General features: G+C 38.7%; 1 protein-coding gene across 3 annotated transcripts in view; it reads right to left on the bottom strand.

Moving 5' to 3' along the window:
* The window catches only part of ctnnal1 (catenin (cadherin-associated protein), alpha-like 1), a 325,158-nt gene that overhangs the window by 95,378 nt on the left and 209,782 nt on the right, over window positions 1-19,998 (bottom strand). For all 3 annotated transcript variants that reach the window (XM_072253686.1, XM_072253683.1, XM_072253684.1), the window contains one exon: window positions 9,690-9,809. In XM_072253686.1, the coding sequence (XP_072109787.1) occupies window positions 9,690-9,809 (120 nt within the window). The remainder of the gene's footprint in view (window positions 1-9,689; window positions 9,810-19,998) is intronic.

The raw sequence follows: 19,998 nt of genomic DNA, 5'->3' as shown, positions 1-19,998 counted from the left end.
GTTGCTCTTGCACCTTCTCCAATGCATTCACATTTTTCCTACTGTGTTACCACAATTGTAAACTGAGGCTGTGCTGGGTGTAGCCAGTGATGGATACGGTTCGATCATAGTCTTGCTGCTCTACATTTTCTATGCTTTGGCTACTAAAAGAAAGCATTTCACCCGGTTTTTAACCACTTTGTCTACCTCTCCTGCTACCTCTAAACATCAATGGACATATAATACAAAGGTCACTGTTCCTCCTCACCACTTTGTCTACCTCTCCTGCTACCTCTAAACATCAATGGACATATAATACAAAGGTCACTGTTCCTCCTCAGTTTCCTGCCATTTTGTTTATATTCCATTGCCTGGTTGCACTTTCCCAAATACATTACCTCACACAACACTGAAGTCAATTCCACCTGTTACTTTTCTGTCCAACTGACCAGATCACCTAAACTTACCTGTAGTCTAAACAACAACATTCGTACTATCTGGAAAATACTTTGTCATGCCACATATATTTTGGTCTAATATTTTTAACATTATATTACAAAAGAAAACTAATTGCCATGAGTTGATCATTTTTGGAAGCCTACTGGGAACAATCTTCCACTCGTAGAAGTACTATTCAACCAATGCTCTTTGCTTACTGTTCCCGAACTAACTTTGAATCCAATTTGCCAATCTTCCTTAGATTCCAAGGGGCTTCTCCTTTACTTTTGAACAACTGCCACAGAGGAACCTGTCAAGAGTCATGCTAAAGCCCACAGTGGCTACATCAGATGCACTGATCTTATCAACCTCCATTACCACTTTAAAAAATTCAATCATGAGGTTATATATCTTTGCTGACTGCTCCAAATTAAATTGTACCTTTCCAAGTGCCTTTTCTGCTAATCCTTAACAATGGAATCCCATAATTTGTCTACCACTAAAACATCACACATAACTGGCCCACTGTTAGAATTGTTAGCGTACTCAAATCCTCTTATATCAACATTTTAAAAAATTGTTGTCAGAACCTCTGCAATTTTCTCACTTCATTCTTTCAAGAACCTGAACAGGCATTTATTCAATCCTGGCAAGTAATTATTTTCAAAGATAGTAGAACCTTTTAATACTTCCTCTTTCATGTTGAACAGATTCTAAACTTCACACTCATTTTCCTTAACTACAGCATTAACAGCATCTATTTCTTTGTGAATATGGCAAATTATTCATTAAAATCTATGTCTTCCACCACTTGTACTTGTCTCCAATGGGCTCACTTATTTCCTCTATCATTGCATTTACAAAACACTGTGCTTTCCTAATTTCCTTTATCATTTCACTCCTGTATTACAGGCTTCCTGCTGTTTTAAGCTCTTGGTATTAAAAGGAAACAATCATTTTGTGTCACATTTCTCCTTCTGTGTACCTTGTATTCTGAAGCTATGGATTGGGAGCTCCACCATTTTTCATTGCAGGAACATGTTTTCTGCAAACTCCTTGAATCTCCTTCTTAAATGACTTCCACTGTACTAACCTGATTCAGCTTCAACAACCTGTTCCCAGTCAGTTTTATTAAAACACTTTTTTGTCAAGTAAAATTGGCCTTCTCTCAACTGAGAACCATTGACTACATTTAGTACAACTATGAAAATCAAACGGAATTATGATCCCTACCATAAAATTACCTTCACACCGGTGCTTCTTGCATTTCCTCAGCTTCAGTCTTTATTCCCTAAAACTAAATTCATAATTACATGCCTTCTTACTGGACTTGCTACACACCAACTAAAAGTGTTTGTCTGAACACAATTTTAAAAATTCTGCGCCCTGTTTACTTTTTTTTGCATCTATTGTACCACAGTAAACATTAGAAAGACTGAAATCCAACACTATTACAACCACAATGCACTACATTTGTCAGACACTTGCCCCCAAAATTTTAATTATTTTACATGAACAATTAAAAACAACTCTACATACAAATTTTTCCAATCACAACAAGCCAATCAAAAAAGTTGTCACTTGATCCAACTAACATAGTAACATAAAACTGTTAGTTAACTATGTTTCCACTCACCACAGAGTATTGTCAATTAAATATATATGGCATTTAGACTTTTTTTATTTGATGTAGTTTCTCATTGTGTGCTTTTTAATAATACCCAAGGAGACATTTAATAAAATATTACTGTAAAATATTTTATAACCATTTCAGAACCATATACAGAAATTAATCAATCTTAAGAGCGACAAGCAGGACATTAATTTCCTTTTCCTCCACATGAACAGATGCAACCGGTTACGAATGACAGCTACTTTGAGTATGCCAAATCAATCATCTGGCAGTTCAACAAAATAAATCAGTATCAATATGCTGCTGACAATCCAATGCACATTCAATCACTTCAGCTTTCCTGACTTAATAATGGATGTTTGTGGTAATACATAATTCATTACTCTGTATTGCTGCATGTAACCTTGTCCCATACCTGTCTGATATTAAGTATTTTGCCTTTCCTTCTCCAGCACTTATTTAAGCAGTTGCCATGCAACATGTCCATTTAGCTTGTTAAATGGGAATCACAGATACAAAAAGAAGCACTTTAAGGCACTAAGCATGCAGGCTTCAGAGATTGTTAGCCTGCTGTGTCATCCAAGGTTTGTTTCACAGCATAATGTCAGAAATTCTCATTTTTCTCCCTAGAACATTAATATTTTCTCAAAGATTACCAGAAATTGTATTCAGTTCAATTATATTTTGAATGCTTAGCTGTTAGGAATACACCCTCTGTATTTTATGAATTTTGTCTTCTCATGTTTGATGTTCCTGAGTCACAAAGCACAAGAAAATTGTTTCCAGTGGAACCACTGACCTCATGCTCACTGCACTGTTTTCCTGTCATAGCTATTGTGATTGGATCAAACTTTTCCCACACCCAACCCAGCTGAGCAGAATCCAGCCTGCTACTTCTAAGTCATTTAAGCACATGCTCCAAATCATTTGAGCAAACAAGAGTTCAGTTGCAGAACTGCACTAGGCGCAAACACATATTTACTGTATCAGTATAGTTCAAAGTGATTTAAAAGCTCTTATAGAAACCACTCTATTTTTCATTCCTAATAAGCTGCACATACTTATATTTTAAATTATCAGTAAGCTAAATACATCTTGAGCTGAAGTCTTTTCAATGCAGAACATTTTAATGCACAGTGAATGGAGTGGGATTTCTACAATGAGAAAGATCAGATCAAATAGTAAATTAATTCTAAATTCTGCAAATACTCAGTGTAGAAAGAGAAATGATTTCACATCAATGACTATCCAGAATCTTCCTGATAAACCTCCAATTTTATTTCTCTTGTGATGAAATTCCTAGCTTTTATTTGAAATTTCAGTGTGTGAAGTATTTAATATAAAAGTAATTAAACCACAAAGCTATTGCCAGATGTTTTATTTAGCATGATTTCTAAATTGCCAGGATTAAAACCAGTAGGCTAATACAGGGCAAGTAAGAGGATACTAGTTAATTGCAAGTGGGAAGAAGGAAATCTGTTTGAAGAGAAATAAAGCAAGAAGAGTGTATGGGGGATTGTGTAAAGCATACTCAAGTTAAAATGGCCAGTTTTTGTGCTGTAAGCTTGAAGCAAACCACCACATTATTAGTAGGTGGTTTGATCCAACTAAATTTAAGTGAAATGCCCAAAAATATACTGAGTGCATCTGATTCAATCAGCAAACCACTTTGAAAATGTCAGCATACACTAAACTTACTATGGCAGCCCTGTAAATAAGATGAAGAGGTTGGCCAATTGTTGTAATTGTTGTTATCCACTACATTAAATATATTCAAAGAGAAGTTCCGCTATGGGCGCAATTGATAATCACAGTGCAGAACGTGCTCGGAAATGCAGTGGCTTCCAAAGTGAAGTTACGGTTCAAGTTTCCCAACAACACATATAATCTTGAACAATCTTCCATAATTCTGCACAGTAGGACAACCCTTTTCCTAATAATGTTTTTAAAAAAATTCTTAAAGCATTATAAAGTATGATGTATATTCATTAGAATAGCTGGAGTTTTCGCAAATACGTTTTACTTTCCCCCCTCCCCAACCTTGTGGCTTAGCCTCCCAGAAAACTGTCTGTGTTGTGCTTTTCCTTAATGCAAAGCCATGTCATCGGCCTATGTGTCAAGAAGTGAACTGAAAATAAAATAAAATTTGACACCTAAATTCTACAAGCACAAATTTTCATTCCTGGAGGACATAATTTTAAGGTTAGAGGTGAAAAGTTCAATAAGAACATGAGGAACAACACACCAGAAACAGCTGCCAGAGGAAATGGTAGATTAGATACGTTGAAGAGGTATGTGGACAACTACATCAATAGGTATATACTGTAGATAACAGGAGTTCAGAAGGATATAGGACAAGCGCTGGGAAATGGAACAAGCTAAATATGCATCTTGCTCAGCATGGACTAGTATGGGCTGAACTGCCTTTTTCTCGGCTGTACAACTAACTCTATGACTCTATAACTTTTATTCCATGTCTCAGATTTTGAGATAGTGATTTGTGAATTCTGCAAGGGTAATTTCCATTACCTAATGTAACATGACTGCAACATGGAGGTCGCCTGTAAAAGCATTGAAATCATTATGTGTACAACCAAAATTTAATTAAAAAATTATATCAAATCGTTAACCAGTTTCATTGATCATGGGTCAGTTCTTTTAACGTTCCTTAAGGTTATGGCTATGCAGGGGGGGGGGGGGGGTGTTACTGAGGATTAGCTCCCACTATGTTCCCAATGGCGTGAGTCTCAAATAGCCTCAGTTCCTGGCCTTCACCTGTGGCTTAGCAACTAAACCTGGCAGAACTGACAGGAGAAGGGCAAAGGCGGGTGACTGGCACTTTAAAACCAGTCACTTCGGGCAGATGGGATTTGTCAGCTGTTTTTGACAGGTCATCTAAGAGAAGGAAAACTCTGATTTCAAACCTTTGCTGCCTTGCAATTATACCCACTCATGGGATAGCCTTGGGGATTAAACCTCGAGGAAAAATCTCAAGGGAGGCCTATGTTGAGTTCAACGCTGACTGGCAACTCCTGCGATGCTACTGGTGTCAAACTGTATCAGTCTCTGCCATTCCTTTGAGTTTATCAGCTATGTGGAGAGGGAGAGCCTGCTGCAGGGGCAACAGCTTGCTCTCCATATCGTACTGCTTGGTTTGCGTACTGGCTTGCATATCAACTTTGACCTCTAGGTCACAACATCCTGGGTTGACCCCCGCCAACAGATGGTTATAATTCTTTCAAATTTAAATATCTATATTTTTTTAAAACTGCCTTTGTTGCCCAAGGTGCAAGTAAATGTGTGTAAGTTATTATACATTAATATACAATTACTTATTATTTAGGGTTGTCCTTGTTGAAGGTCAATCATCCCAGGCTCAGGGCACTGCCCTAAACTCAATCTTCTTCAGCTGCTCCATTATAAACGGTCCCTCAGAATTAGATCCAAAGTAGGGACGCTTGCTTATGTTCAGTTCCATTCAGAACAGTTCAGAAAAGGAGGCAGACGATGCCTGCATGCAGCAATTCTAGGGTGATATTCAGATATAAAGAAGTGGCAAACAGTGTCACATAAGCATTATGCAACAAACATTTCCAACAAAAGAATCAAGTTCTTGCCTCTTGTTAATTGAACTCCTGCCTCTTGTCATTCAACCACATTGTTACCATCATGTGTCTCACCATCAACAAGCACTCTGGTCAGTCACCATTCAACAGACCAGCCACATGAAGACCATGACTACAATATAAGAAACAGGAGCAGAAGTAGGCCATCTGACCCATCGAGCCTGCTCCACCATTCAATAAGATCATGGTTGATCTGGCCATGGACTCATCTCCACCTACCTGCCTTGTTCCCATAACCTTTAATTCCCCTACTATGCAAAAATCTACCCAACCTTGTCTTAAAATATATTTACTGAGCTAGTCACCACTGCCTCATTGAGCAGAGAATTCCTGAGATTCACCACCCTCTGGGAAAAGCAGTTCTTCCTCATCTCCGTCCTGAATCTATTTCCCCCAATCTTCTAGTCTCACCTATCAGTGGAAACAACTTTCCTCCCTCTGTCTTACCTTAGGTCAGACGCTGAGTATCCTGCATTTTACGACTTATCTAAGTCTTTGCACCATCTATAAGGCATGTTTGCAGCATAATGCGATACTCTCTAATGTGCCTGGAAGACTGCAACTCCAACAGCATTCAAGAAACTGACAGCACCAAGCTACCCATTTTGGACCACACCCCATCACTCTAAAAACTTGCTCTATCATTGGCCAAGCCATGATCAGAGTGTGTGTAAAGAACAGGTTGTCCCACCATTCCTTCATTCGGTCACATGCTACCTGACCAAGCCAGCTTGCCAACGAGTAATTCAAAACTTTGATCTAGAGCACTGGCAGTTCTCTAATCAGATCCAGCTTTTGTGTTTCTTCTTTTGAAACAACTGTCATAAGGTCATGAACAGGCAACTACAGCTGGACACAGTGGGGGCTCAACTTTTCTTAATTTGCTGAATTGATTTGGGAAAATTTGAATGAAATACACTGATCTAGTCTAGCTCAGAAATCGACTGAAGTTCGCATAGATGCAGTAACTGGGGAAAGCTTGTTGGTTCATTCTTTATGTGCCACGTTGCCTGATGGTCTTATCCATGACCATGATTGATTTTGGCAAATTTTTCTTCAGAAGTGGTTTGCCATTGCCTTCTTCTGGGCAGTGACTTTACAAGACAGGTGATCCCAGTCATTATCAACACTCTTCAGAGATTATCCGCCTAGCGTCAGTGGTCGCATAACCAGGACTTGTGATCTGCACCAGCTGCTCCCATGGCTTCACATGACCCTGATTGGGGTGCCATGTAGGAGCTACATCTTGCTCAAGGTGACCTGCAGGCTAGTGGAGGGCAGGAGCACCTTACACCTCCTTTGGAAGAGATGTATCTCCATTCCGTCACCCAAATTGAGGAAAGAGTGATTAAATTAGGATTGATTTTTCAGATGCAAGAGCATCTCTCACTAAAAGTACTTAAGTTTATTCCAACAGCACCAGATGTTGCCCAGTTAGCAGTCCTCTCTCTAAAGGCAGGAGGTTGTGAATTTAAGTGCAGCTCCAGAAACTTTGTATACAGAAATATATATCATTTTCTGAGAAAGACATTAAATCAAGGATTCACTTTCAGTTTCCGAGAGAAGCTCCCATTTCCTGGTATTGTTTGAACTAATGTTAGCAATCAATGGCATCAATACAACAGCATAAATTGATTTAATTAACACCTCTCAAGAACTTTGTTTATACATCTGATCATTTAGACTTAATAAAAAATAATTTCACAAATTCCGATGATATCAACATTTCTGAATTATTCAGATAAGGTCGCCACCTAAACATATAAAGAATATTAGTGTTTAAAATTTATTGCTATAGAGTCATGCAGCACACCAATAGGTCTCTTGGTCCCCAAGTCCATGCTGACTACTTTGTCACCTACCCTAATCCCATTTCCTTGCATTAGGACTATGTCCTTCTATGCCTTGCTTCCTGTCTAAAAGCCTCTTAAACGTATCTGACTCCTCCTATCCAGCAAACATCCTGATGAGTCTTCTCTCCATCTCAACCACATCCTTCCTGATGTGGATCAGGATGCAATTCGGATGCAATCAGAAATGCACACAGTACTCCAAGTACCGCCTAACCAGTGCTTTGTAAATTTGCAACTTAGCTTCCTAACTCGTCTATTCTTTGCTTCTGGTTTAAGATGGCACTGGTGAACGCCAGAAACTACCTACTGGTGGCAAACAAAACAAAGAATCCAGCTAAACATTTCATTAATAACACTTTTACTGGTATCACTTATGGTAAACAATCACCCAAAACAATGGAGAGGTGCGCGAAGGTGAAGCTGAGTCGAGGGCCGAAGCGAGTGGGTGTGAGGTGACATCGAGGCAGAGTCAAAGCAAAGTCAGTGTGAGCAAAGCAGAGGAGAGGCAGATTCAATGCTCGTCCACTTTAACCAAGCGCAAGGTTTTATCCATTTAAGCTGCAGGCCAATTTGGAAAGGTTGGGTTTGGGCAAAAACGTGGTGGTAGAGTCCAGGCCCAGGGCACATCGATGCAACAGAGCACAGGTCCCAGTGTGAGAAACAACCCCTTGTCTGGACAATTTAAATGCTGGGCTAGATGGACTGAAAGGAGAGCATGTGGGAACCAGAGGCTGGTTCTGCTCGCTGCTCCACAATGTTTACTTGGCTCTGTGCTGAGCTGAGGGTGAAGGCTATGGCCTGCTCCAGCTGTTCCAGGATTTGTGTCTGTGTACCTGCTTTTATTCCAAATGCTATTCGCTAACTTTTATCGTCTGTATGATCTGTTCTCTTTTCCTTTGCACATCGGGTGTTTGATGGCTTTTCATGATGTGTCCTTTTGGGTTTCTTTTGTTTTGTGGCTGCCTGTAAGGAGACGAATCTCAAGGTTGTACAATGTAAACATAATTTGATAATAAATGTACTTTGAACTTTTGAAAGCAGGTATGCAGTATGCCTTCTTCACCAACTCATTGACTTTAGTTACCACCTTTCAGGAATTATGGACTTGGAACAGCTAGATTACTCCATTCATCAACACCCTTGGGTGCCCTTATTATATACTGTATATAATATACTGTATTTGCCTTTATTATATACTATTATATACTGTATATGCCCTTTTTCTATTTGACTTCCCAAAATCCACAAACCCGCAGTTATCAAAATTAAATTCTTTTTGTAAATGCTCTGGCCAATTTCCCTTCTGATCTACATCCTACTGTAGCCTGAAGCAGCATTCCTTATCATCCACATACTTAGTAATCATTGTTTCCAACATTCATATCCAAGGGTCCCAAGCAGTGATTCATGCAGAGACTGGTACATAGGTTTAGTTAAAACTGCATATGAAGAGACGTTCACAGCCAGAAGTTCAAATACCTCTCTTAAAAACATTGCTATATTTGGTGAGCATAATTTTTAATGAACTAATCTTCTGCAACATTCAACATCATGTCACACATATGCAGGTTCCTATATAAAAAAATCATTTTATTTATTCAAAGCTATAAATGCATGGGCAAAGCTAAATTCTCTCAATTATTTTTCTCAAGCCACAAGTAACGGAAGCGTTATTATTTAAAAAAAAGATTACAAATCTTATAACAATCATAAATTTCAAACTGAATTTAGTGTAATATCTGAACACACTTACAGAAGAAATGAAGAAATACATGTGCTATAAATTTAATTTACAAGAAGGTTACACCAGAGTACAGTAGTTGCCAGCAGAGAACTTGGTCACCATTTAGGTGGCATTGGGCACATTTCAGAGTGGCTGCAAGTGGAAAATTCTCTCCCACAAAAATTGCTAAGATTCTAGACCAAGCTGTGTTATGAATGAAAACAGGGTGAAGAGGCTAGGATGTGAAGAATTTGGCTGGGCTGCAAGGATATAAACAGATGATGAAAACAATGGCAAATGAGGCTCAGAGGCTCAACATAAACAACGATTTCCACTTTAATAGTGCTTTTATTGCAATAAAATGCCTTAAAGCATCTCAGGGACATATAAAGATTAAATAAAACTACCTTCATCATAGCAGTTCATCTATTACCTACATTTTGTCTGTCTCCCGTCAAATGGGCAAATTCTACCATCTCATTTCCAAATTGACTGAAGATCTGTACGAACTCCTGAAAGCTACTGACTTTTTCCAGATGTTCCAAAGTTGCAAGGACCTGAAAAAAAAGATAAAAGATGACGGAAAGACTTTGCTAGATAAAATTAATATGGCATACTGAACCAAAGCAAAATTAGAAAAACACAATCTGATTCTTTGGGACTTCAGCTCTCATTTCATTAGTCTAGCTTGATATGATCATTTAGGGGCACAACAACATGGTGGTATCAAGGAGTTAGTGGGGTAGTCACACAAAGTGAAATCAAACCTTCAGAAAACATTGAAGTTTACTAATCTACAGTATTTAACATCAAAGTTTACTAATTTAACAACCATCCGTGTAGCCACAGAACAGCTAATAGAAACATAGCAAACTTACCCTTCCTAATTTTTCCTCACTGTATATGTATCACTGAGATTGCTGACACTGATGGAGCATTTGTTGGGTTGGAAAGGGAAAGGAAAGGGCAGATAATTTCCCAAAAGAATTTTAAAATACTGCGATTTAGATATACTTGGCTATTTGGAGAACAGTGCATCTGCTTGAGAAAACAGATGTGATGGCATGAGTACTAGTCATATTAAACACTTCCTCAACCTGCATCTATTACAACAAGAAGTTAAAAACAAATACGAGACTGGTTAAAAACATTATATCCTAGTGAACTATTTCTATTAAGTTGCGAAAACAGTCACTTCCACAGGTCCTCACATAGCTGTCTGCAATGGCTATGGGTACCAGTCTTCCAAATTGAATCAGAGAGGTGTATTGTGCTGCATTACCTGGTTACATAGAGCATGGGACTGTACTTAGCTGTATTCTGATCATTGTTGTAATGCTGACATTTTAACACATTGTAAAATGGCTCCATGAGGGGCTTTCCTTACAATCATCTCACCCATAAGCTTCCATTTCAGCGCCCACTGAATTGTCCATTTCCAGCCTATCCTTTCCTTTAAGTACCGCCCTGAGGCACCTCCTTCATACCTTCCACTACAAAGACGACCAAATTTAGCCCATAATCTCTTTGGAGACAAAGCACCTGAGAATTTCAATCAGCTTGTTTAAAATTTCATATTATTACTGCTCACCCTGCATCTGTTGAAATCTGCACCAGAAGCCTCTTGAGAAAATCATTTCAGAATATTAGGTGCTAATAAACACAAATTCTAAAACTTAACAGTTTTAAACAGCTATAATTGCAATTTGTTTCAACATTTTTGATGAAATGAGTAATGCGGATAACAAAGAATTATTAAGTGGTGGATTGAAGGAACTGAATAAGTAGAGATATACAAGCAGCCGTTAAACAAATATGTCACAATTACTGAGTCAGTCTTAAATAAGAATCATTTTAGTTCGCTGGCATTGTGAAGTTCAGGTACCACTTAAGCCTGTATATCTCAAATTTACAGAGCTGGATTAGCAATTACTATTTAGCCATGATTCATTTGAAAGAAAAGTAGTGTAAAATTTTAATAAATCATAATTTTACAGTGATTTCTCCAGTACTGGGTAAAATACAAAGTGCTGTTTTAAGAAACCTTTCTTTGTAAACAGTAAAGAGGAAAGCAAAAGCCAAACAAGTAAAAATGTCTAAAAATTATTTGTTGTGATTTTGCAGTTTCAAAATAATGTTTATCGTAAATACACTTTGTCCTAGCAGTACAAAAAAATCTGAGTAATTCACATAAAAATGCTGGAGGAACTCAGCAGGTCAGGCAGCATCTATGGAGAGGAATAAGTAGTCAACTTTTCAGGCTGATACCGTTCATCATGACCCGATGAAGTGACTTAGCCCAAAACATCTGCTGTTTTTACCTCTCCATAGATGCAGGCTGACCTGCTGAGTTCCTCCAGCATTTTTTGTCTGTGTTGCTCTAGATTTCTAAAATTTGCAGAATCTCATGCTTACAAAAAAAAAATCAGAGCCTGACAACACAAGAAGCAGCTTTATTTTTGTTCTAGCAGGTCAGAATGTATTTAAGTCCTTGAATATGAAATTGTAATTTGTTGCAAATTGCAAACCTACCCAATTTCACTACTGTGGACATTAAAAGAAAGGGGAAGAATGAGAGTTAACCTAGCAAGAAATTTTAAAAAACATTTCTACAAGGAGACAGTATCAAAATGAGAGACACCTCTCTAGAGACAAAAGGCATAAGAAACTAAGATGAGCAGCAAAATAACCAGTTTAAGGTTCTGAGAGGTAATTGCAGAAAGTGTGTGTTCAAAGAATGAATTAAAAAATTCTTCAGATTCTGGAGAACTCCAAGTAATTTGAATAGCAGCAAATATGACAATTAACTAAAGGAGGAGATAAGAAATAGTCCAACATCAATTGAAGATAAAATTTATAAGCAAATATGTAAAAATTGTATATTTGGAAGTCATGACTGGGTGCCGTTAACATGGTTGTATAACATGAAATACGTGTTTGACTTGTTCAATTTTATTCTAGGGGATGTACCCAACTGATTAGATGAACAGAAACTAATGAATGTAGTTTAAGGGTGAAATATTAGCTTTGATAATATTAAAGATAACAGCAGGGCTAAATAGGTACAATGCAAAGAGGGATTAATTGACAACCTTGTAATTAAAAAGATTTTGGGAAGTGTGTTTATAATAAATAGAGTTTCAATACAAAAGTAGGAATTAAGTCAAAACTGGAGACCTTAAAAGTAGGAAGCATGGGCTGCCTATGGTAAATTGCGAAACTACATTGCTTGACAATGAACAGCAAAGACCAATATTTAAATAAGTAAAATTTTAGGATAAATACTTGTCACTTTAAGGTGCAAAGGCCCAAATCAGCTAACATGAAAAGTTCAGGATAGAAGTGGAGCAAAAGAAAAGGCATATAATATTGCCAGTAGGCTAAATTTTAGGATTCAGCACAGGACAAGACCTTATCGATATAAGGAATGGAAAGTAAAAAAAAAAGTAACAAATATATAATTCGATTGCAACAGCTTAAAAGGATATGCAGAAAAGGTAACGATTAGCGAAAGTTTACACATCAACAATCCATCTGCTAGAGGAACTGAGTGGTCCAGGAGAGGAACTATCAGCATTTCAGGTTGGATGTATGGTCCTTTCCACCCACAGATGCTACTAGACTTGCTCAGTTCCTCCAGCAGATCGTTGACACAAGAGATACTGCACATGCTGGATGTCTTCAGCAACACACAAAAAATGCCGGAGCAATAAAACAACTATGGAGGAGAATAAACAGTTGATCTTTTGGGATGAGACCCTTCATTACTCCTGATAAAGGGTATTGGCCAGAAACATTTATTCCCCTTCATAGATGATGCCTGACCTGCTGAGTTACTCCAGCATTTTGTGTGTGTTATTCAGCAGATTATTTCTTGTTCCAGGTTCTAGTATCTGCAGTTCCATGCCACCAAAAGTTTACGTAGATCCTTTACAAACTGAGACGGAAGACATTATGTTGGAAAAAAAGAGAGTACTGAAACTGAATCTACTTTACATGTATTCACAGAAGATTACATAAAATGTCCCAGAATTAGAGAAAATTGATAGGTTAAATGATTTAGGAGTGGGAAGTAATTATTAACAGTAAAATAAAACTGAAAAATTAATGAGATTGAAAGCTAGTGAATTCCAAAGACCAGATGTTCTCCATACCAATGTTTACGTAGTGATACATTGATGTTCTTCTTCCAAACTTCCACACAATTTAGACCACAGTATCTATGAACTGAAAAGTTGCTGATTGTGATATCAGAGGGATCTTGGCATACAAATCCATAATTATTTGGTTGGGACATAGAATGTAAAAGCAGGGAAACATGTTGCAGCTTCAGTTAAGTCACATTTGAAGAATTGTGTTCAGTTCTCATTGCTATTACAGCCGAGAAGGATCAACAAGACATCGTCTGCATAAGGGAGTCTTAGCTGTAACTAGACGTCAAACAAACTTGGATTGTTTCTCTTGACCATCGGAGGCTGAGAAACAACCTGATAGAACGTAAGAGGCCTAAAGTGGGTAAAAGGTTAGAGACATTTTTTCAGGGTGGAACCAACTAGAGGCATAGCTTCAAGGAAGCAGAGGAAAATTTAAAGGAGATGTGCAAGACAGATCCCCTTTTAAACACAGAATGCTATGTGCTGTCAGAGAAGGTTTAGAAGCAGATATAATGGCAATTTTTAAGAGGTATTGAGATGCGCAGATGAACAGGCAAGGAATAAAGTGACATAAACCATTTGCAGGCAGTTGAGATGAGTTTGGGAACCTGTTCAGCACAGACATTGTAGACCAAAGAACCTGTTCCTGTGTTGTACTGTTGCATGTTCTAAAAAGGAGGAAGAGAGAAAATGGAAAACCACAAACTCATTAGTCCGCTGTCAGTGGAACAGACAATGCTAGACTGGATTATTTAGGAAGCGGTAGTGGCAGATGTAGAAAATAGTGAAAGTAAACATAAACAACAATATAAGGAAATAAGAGCAAAAGGAGGCCATCAGGTCCTCACTATTCAGTATAATCATGGCTATTCTATGCTGGCCTCATCTCCTGAGTCAGTTCCTGATAACACTCAATTTCTTGATTTTTCAAACATTTATCTATCTCTCCCTTGAATATATTCAATGACCTGACCATTATCTGCCTTGGAAAAGCGAATTCCACAAATTCATTAACCTCCAAGAGCAGAAATTCTTAAGCACCTCAGTTTTAAATGACCAGCCCCTTATTCAGTAATTACATCTCATTGCTCATGGTTTTCCCACTGAGGAAAATATTTTACCATCTACTCTGTCATGCACCCTGAGGATTTTGGGTGCTTGAATAAAGTCACCTCTCATTTTTCTAAACTGCAAGGGTTACAGACACAAACTTCATGATCCTGCTTGAATAGACAACTCTCATACCAGGAATTAGCCTGGTCATTATCTTTAGGACTGCCACAATCCTATAACATCCTTTATGATGAAAGGACCACAATTGTGCACAGTATTCCAAGTGTGGCCTCAAACAGGCCATACAACTACAACAAAATTTCACTATTCTTAAACTCCAGCACTTTGTTAATAAAGGTCATTTACCTTCTGAACAACTCATTGGGCCTGTCTGCTAACTTATTGCAATTCTTTAAAAAGTTCAAAAATGTTGAAGAGGAAAATGAATGAACATTGAACCCATGAACACAACCTCACTACCTTCAGCACAACCTTCTGTATTTAACTACGTATTTGAAATACATTTATATACTTCCTGTAATTCACGGATTTTTTAATATTATCATGTATTGCATTATACTGCTGTCACAAAGTTAACAAATTTCACGATATATGCTGCTGATATTAAACCTGATTCTGATTCATGCACTATAACACCTGGATGCCTCTTAATGCCATCCATTTGTCATCTCTGTCTATTTAGATAATAATCTGTCTTTCGATTCCTCTTATCAAAGTGCATAACCGCATACTTGCTCACGTTAAACTTCATTCGCTAAGTTTTCATCCAATCACTCAACCTATCAATATATCATTCACAATGTTCTAATCACAACATACCCATACATATATTTTAATACCATGAATAATTTGGATAACCTTACATTTCACTCTCTCCTCAGTAATGTAAATAGTGAACAACTGAGGGTCAAGAATTTTTGGGGTACTCCACTGGTTACATTGCTCTATCATGACAAGGACCTAGTTATTCCAATTTTCTATTCTCTATGCGACTGCCAGTATTCACTCTAAGCTAACAAAATACTTTGGACTCTTAATGTATGCCCCAGCCTCCTTTGTGGAAACTTGTCAAAGTGACATGGATTTATGAAATAGAAGTCACATTTGCCAAATCTTAGCTTTCCAAGTTCTAATTAGTAAGAAAATTGTTAAGTTTTGTATCTTCAAAACATTAAACTAATTCAAAGGAAGGCACGGGAGTCCAAGAATGTGGATCTAACTTTGTGTTTACTTTAAGCGAAGCATGCACGTATCACATGGTAGCATGATGACATATGCAATTCACGTATTGTGTGTGTGTGTGTGTGTGTGTGTGTGTGTGTGTGTGTGTGTGTGTGTGTGCATATATATATATATATATGCATATATATACATATATATATATGCATATATATATATATATATGTGTGTGTGTGTGTGTGTGTGTGTGTGTGTGTGTGTGTGTGTATATATATATATGGAGAGAGAGAGAGAACAATAAATTAAATAAAGGAACACAAATGCTTAATAAAATATATACAGAGCATTTTTAAAAAAAGTACCCATCTTGGAAGACCCATATTCTTAGACTCCCATGCCTTCCTTTAAATTAGTTTAATGTTTTGAAGACACGAAACTTAACAATTATCTTATTAATTAGAATTTGGAAAGCTAAGATTTGTCAAATATGACTCTATTTCATAAATCCATGTCAACTTTGACAAGCTTCCACAAAGGAAGCTGGGGCATACATTAAAGAATTTACCCATCTTGGAAGTTTTCATGTTTTATTGTTTTATAACATTGAATGACTGTGGATTTAATTTGGTTTCTTTGACACTGATAAACAGAACAAGGTTCTTTAGTGTCAAAGTGAAAACAAGTCTCTACAAAGTGAACTAAATTAATTACAAATATAAAACACAAAATTAATTGATTGCATAAGTATTCACCCCTCCCCCATTAATATAACATAGCAAAACAACACTGGTGTGGCCAGTTGTTTTTAGAAGTCACATAATTAGTTAAATGGAGATAACCATATGCAGTCAAGGTGTGTCAATTGATAATAGTAAAAATACACCTTTATCTGGAAGGTCCAACTACTAGTGAGTCAGTATCTTGGCAAAAACTACACCACGAAGACAAAAGAGCACTCCAAGCAACTCTGTGAAAAGGTTATTGAAAAGCACAAGTCAGGAAATAGATACAAGAAAATTTTCAGTTCACTGAATATCCCTTGGAGTAACATTAAGTCAATCATCAAGAAATGGGAAGAATATGACACAACTGTTAATCTGCCTAGAGTAGGCCATACTCAAAAATTGATTAATCATGCAAGAAGGGGACTAATGAGGGAGGCCACCAAGAGATCTATTGCTTCTCTGGAGGAGTTACAAGCTTCAGTAACTGAGATGGGAGAGACTGTGCATATAACAACTGTTGCCCGGGTGCTACACCAGTCGTAGCTTTATGGGAGAATGGCAAAGAGAAAGCCACTGTTTAAAAAGACTCACATGAAATCTTGGCCAGAAGCATGTGGGAGACTCTGAAGTTGGCTGGAATAAGGTTCTATGATCGGATGAAACCAAAATTGAGCCTTTTTGGCCATCAGACTAAACGTTATGTTTGGCATAAGCCAAACACCGCACATAATCAAAAACACACCATCCCTGCCATGAAACATGATGATGGCTGCAACATGCTGTGGGGATGCTTCACTGCAGCAGATTCTGATGTGCGCGCATGTGCAAGATTACTCAGATGTTACTGCAATATTAAATACACAACAATAATGGCTCTCTGTAAGCATATCTAAACTTTCAAAAGGCCTTTAAAAAGGTTATTAAATAATGCAATTTGATAACGTGCAGATTGAAAGTTGGCAGAATTTAGTTAATAGACCCATCCTTATTTTTGCTCATTTTAATAGCTACTATTTTAGTTTAATTAATGACACACAACCTGCATGACAATATGCACCATTTTAAAACAGGAGGGGACATGTACACAGCTAATTAGTTTCCATGATGACAGGAAAGCAGTGAATCAGAGTAGCTGCAATAATGAACAGTTCACACTGCTCAAACTGCTAAGCAGGAAAATACATTCGTTTAGATCTCAATTAATTCAGCAATCCAGCTGTTCACTAGAAAATTCAGGAATTAAAAAAATCTCAACAACAAAAATGCCTTATAGATGCAGATGCAGCACATAAAAAAGCATTATTTTAGACTACATAATGGCAGGTAACATGTCTGTGAGTTATACGCACAGAACCATGGAGGTCAGGCAGTGTCTACGAAACTGTATAAACAGTTGGTGCTTCAAGCCGAGACCCTTCATCAGGTCTGGTGAAGGATCTTGGCCCGAAATGCTGACTGTTTATGCATTTTCATTGATGCTTCCTGACCTGCTGAGCTTCTCCAGCATTTTAGACCATAACACATAGGAGTATAATTAGGCCATCTGGCCCATCGAGTCTGCTCCGCCATTCAATCATGACTGATCCTTTTTTTCCTCCTCCTCAACCCCAGTTCCCGGCTTCTCCCCATAACTATTGATGCCATCTCCAATCAAGAACCTATCAAACTCTGGCTTAAATACACCCAACGACCTGGCCTCCACAGCCGCATGCGGCAACAAATTCCACAAATTCACCACCCTCTGGCTAAAGAAATTTCTCTGCAACACACATAAAAGTTGCTGGTGAACGCAGCAGGCCAGGCAGCATCTCTAGGAAGAGATGCAGTCGACGTTTCGGGCTGAGACCCTTCCTCAGGACTAACTGAAGGAAGAGTGAGTAAGGGATTTGAAAGTTGGAGGGGGAGATCCAAAATGATAGGAGAAGACAGGAGGGGGAGGGATGGAGCCAAGAGCTGGACAGGTGATAGGCAAAAGGGATACGAGAGGATCATGGGACAGGAGGTCCGGGAAGAAAGACAAGGGGCGGGGGACCCAGAGGATGGGCAAGAGGTATATTCAGAGGGACAGAGGGAGAAAAAAGAGAGTGAGAGAAAGAATGTGTGTATAAAAATAAGTAACAGATGGGGTACGAGGGGGAGGTGGGGCATTAGCGGAAGTTAGAGAAGTCGATGTTCATGCCATCAGGTTGGAGGCTACCCAGACGGAATATAAGGTGTTGTTCCTCCAACCTGAGTGTGGCTTCATCTTTACACGTCTATCCATGGCCTCCTCCACTGTAAAGATGAAGCCACACTCAGGTTGGAGGAACAACACCTTATATTCCGTCTGGGTAGCCTCCAACCTGATGGCATGAACATCGACTTCTCTAACTTCCGCTAATGCCCCACCTCCCCCTCGTACCCCATCTGTTACTTATTTTTATACACACATTCTTTCTCTCACTCTCCTTTTTCTCCCTCTGTCCCTCTGAATATACCTCTTGCCCATCCTCTGGGTCCCCCCCCCCTTGTCTTTCTTCCCGGACCTCCTGTCCCATGATCCTCTCGTATCCTTTTTGCCTATCACCTGTCCAGCTCTTGGCTCCATCCCTCCCCCTCCTGTCTTCTCCTATCATTTTGGATCTCCCCCTCCAACTTTCAAATCCCTTACTCACTCTTCCTTCAGTTAGTCCTGACGAAGGGTCTCGGCCTGAAACATCGACTGCACCTCTTCCTAGAGATGCTGCCTGGCCTGCTGCGTTCACCAGCAACTTTTATGTGTGTTGCTTGAATTTCCAGCATCTGCAGAATTCCTATTGTTTGCATTTTTAAATTTCTCTGCATCTCTGTTTTGAAAGGGCAGCCCTCTATCCTCAGGCTATACCCTCTTGTCCTAAACTCTCCCACCATGGGAAACATCCTTTCCACATCTACTCTGTCTAGGCCTTTCAACATAGAAACATTGAAAACCTATAGCACAATACAGGCCCTTCAGCCCACAAAGCTGTGCCGAACATGTCCCTACCTTAGAACTACCTAGGCCTTACCAAAGCCCTCTATTTTTCTTAGCTCCATGTAGCCATCCAGGAGTCACTTAAATTTCCACCTCCTCCGCCGCCGCCAGCAGCTCATTCCACGCACTTACCACTGTCTGCGTAAAAAACTTACCCCGACATCTCCTCTGTACCTACTTCCAAGCACCTTAAAACTATGCCCTCTAGTGCTAGCCATTTCAGCCCTGGGAAAAAGCCTCTGACTATCCACACAATTAATACCTCTCATTATCTTGAAAACCTCTATCAGGTCACCCCTCATCCTCTGTCTCTCCAAGGAGAAAAGATCAAATTCACTCAACCTATTCTCATAAGGCATGCTCCCCAATCTAGCCAACATCCTTGTAAATCTCCTCTGCGCCCTTCCTATGGTTTCCATGTCCTTCCTGTAATGAGGCGACCAGAATTAAGCACAGTGCTCCAAGTGGGGTCTGACCAGGGTCCTGTATAGCTGCAACATTACCTCTCGGCTCTTAAACTCAATCCCACGATTGATGAAGGCCAATGCACCGTATGTCTTCTTAACCATAGAGTCAAGCTGCGTAGCAGCTTTTGAGTGTCCTATGGACTCAGACCCCAAGA

This window comes from Mobula birostris, chromosome 3 (genome assembly GCF_030028105.1).
Source record: "Mobula birostris isolate sMobBir1 chromosome 3, sMobBir1.hap1, whole genome shotgun sequence".
In the NCBI taxonomy this organism is placed as follows: Eukaryota; Metazoa; Chordata; class Chondrichthyes; order Myliobatiformes; family Myliobatidae; genus Mobula; species Mobula birostris.
Note: the sequence above shows the minus strand (reverse complement) of the source record. Positions and strands in the feature narration are given on the sequence as shown.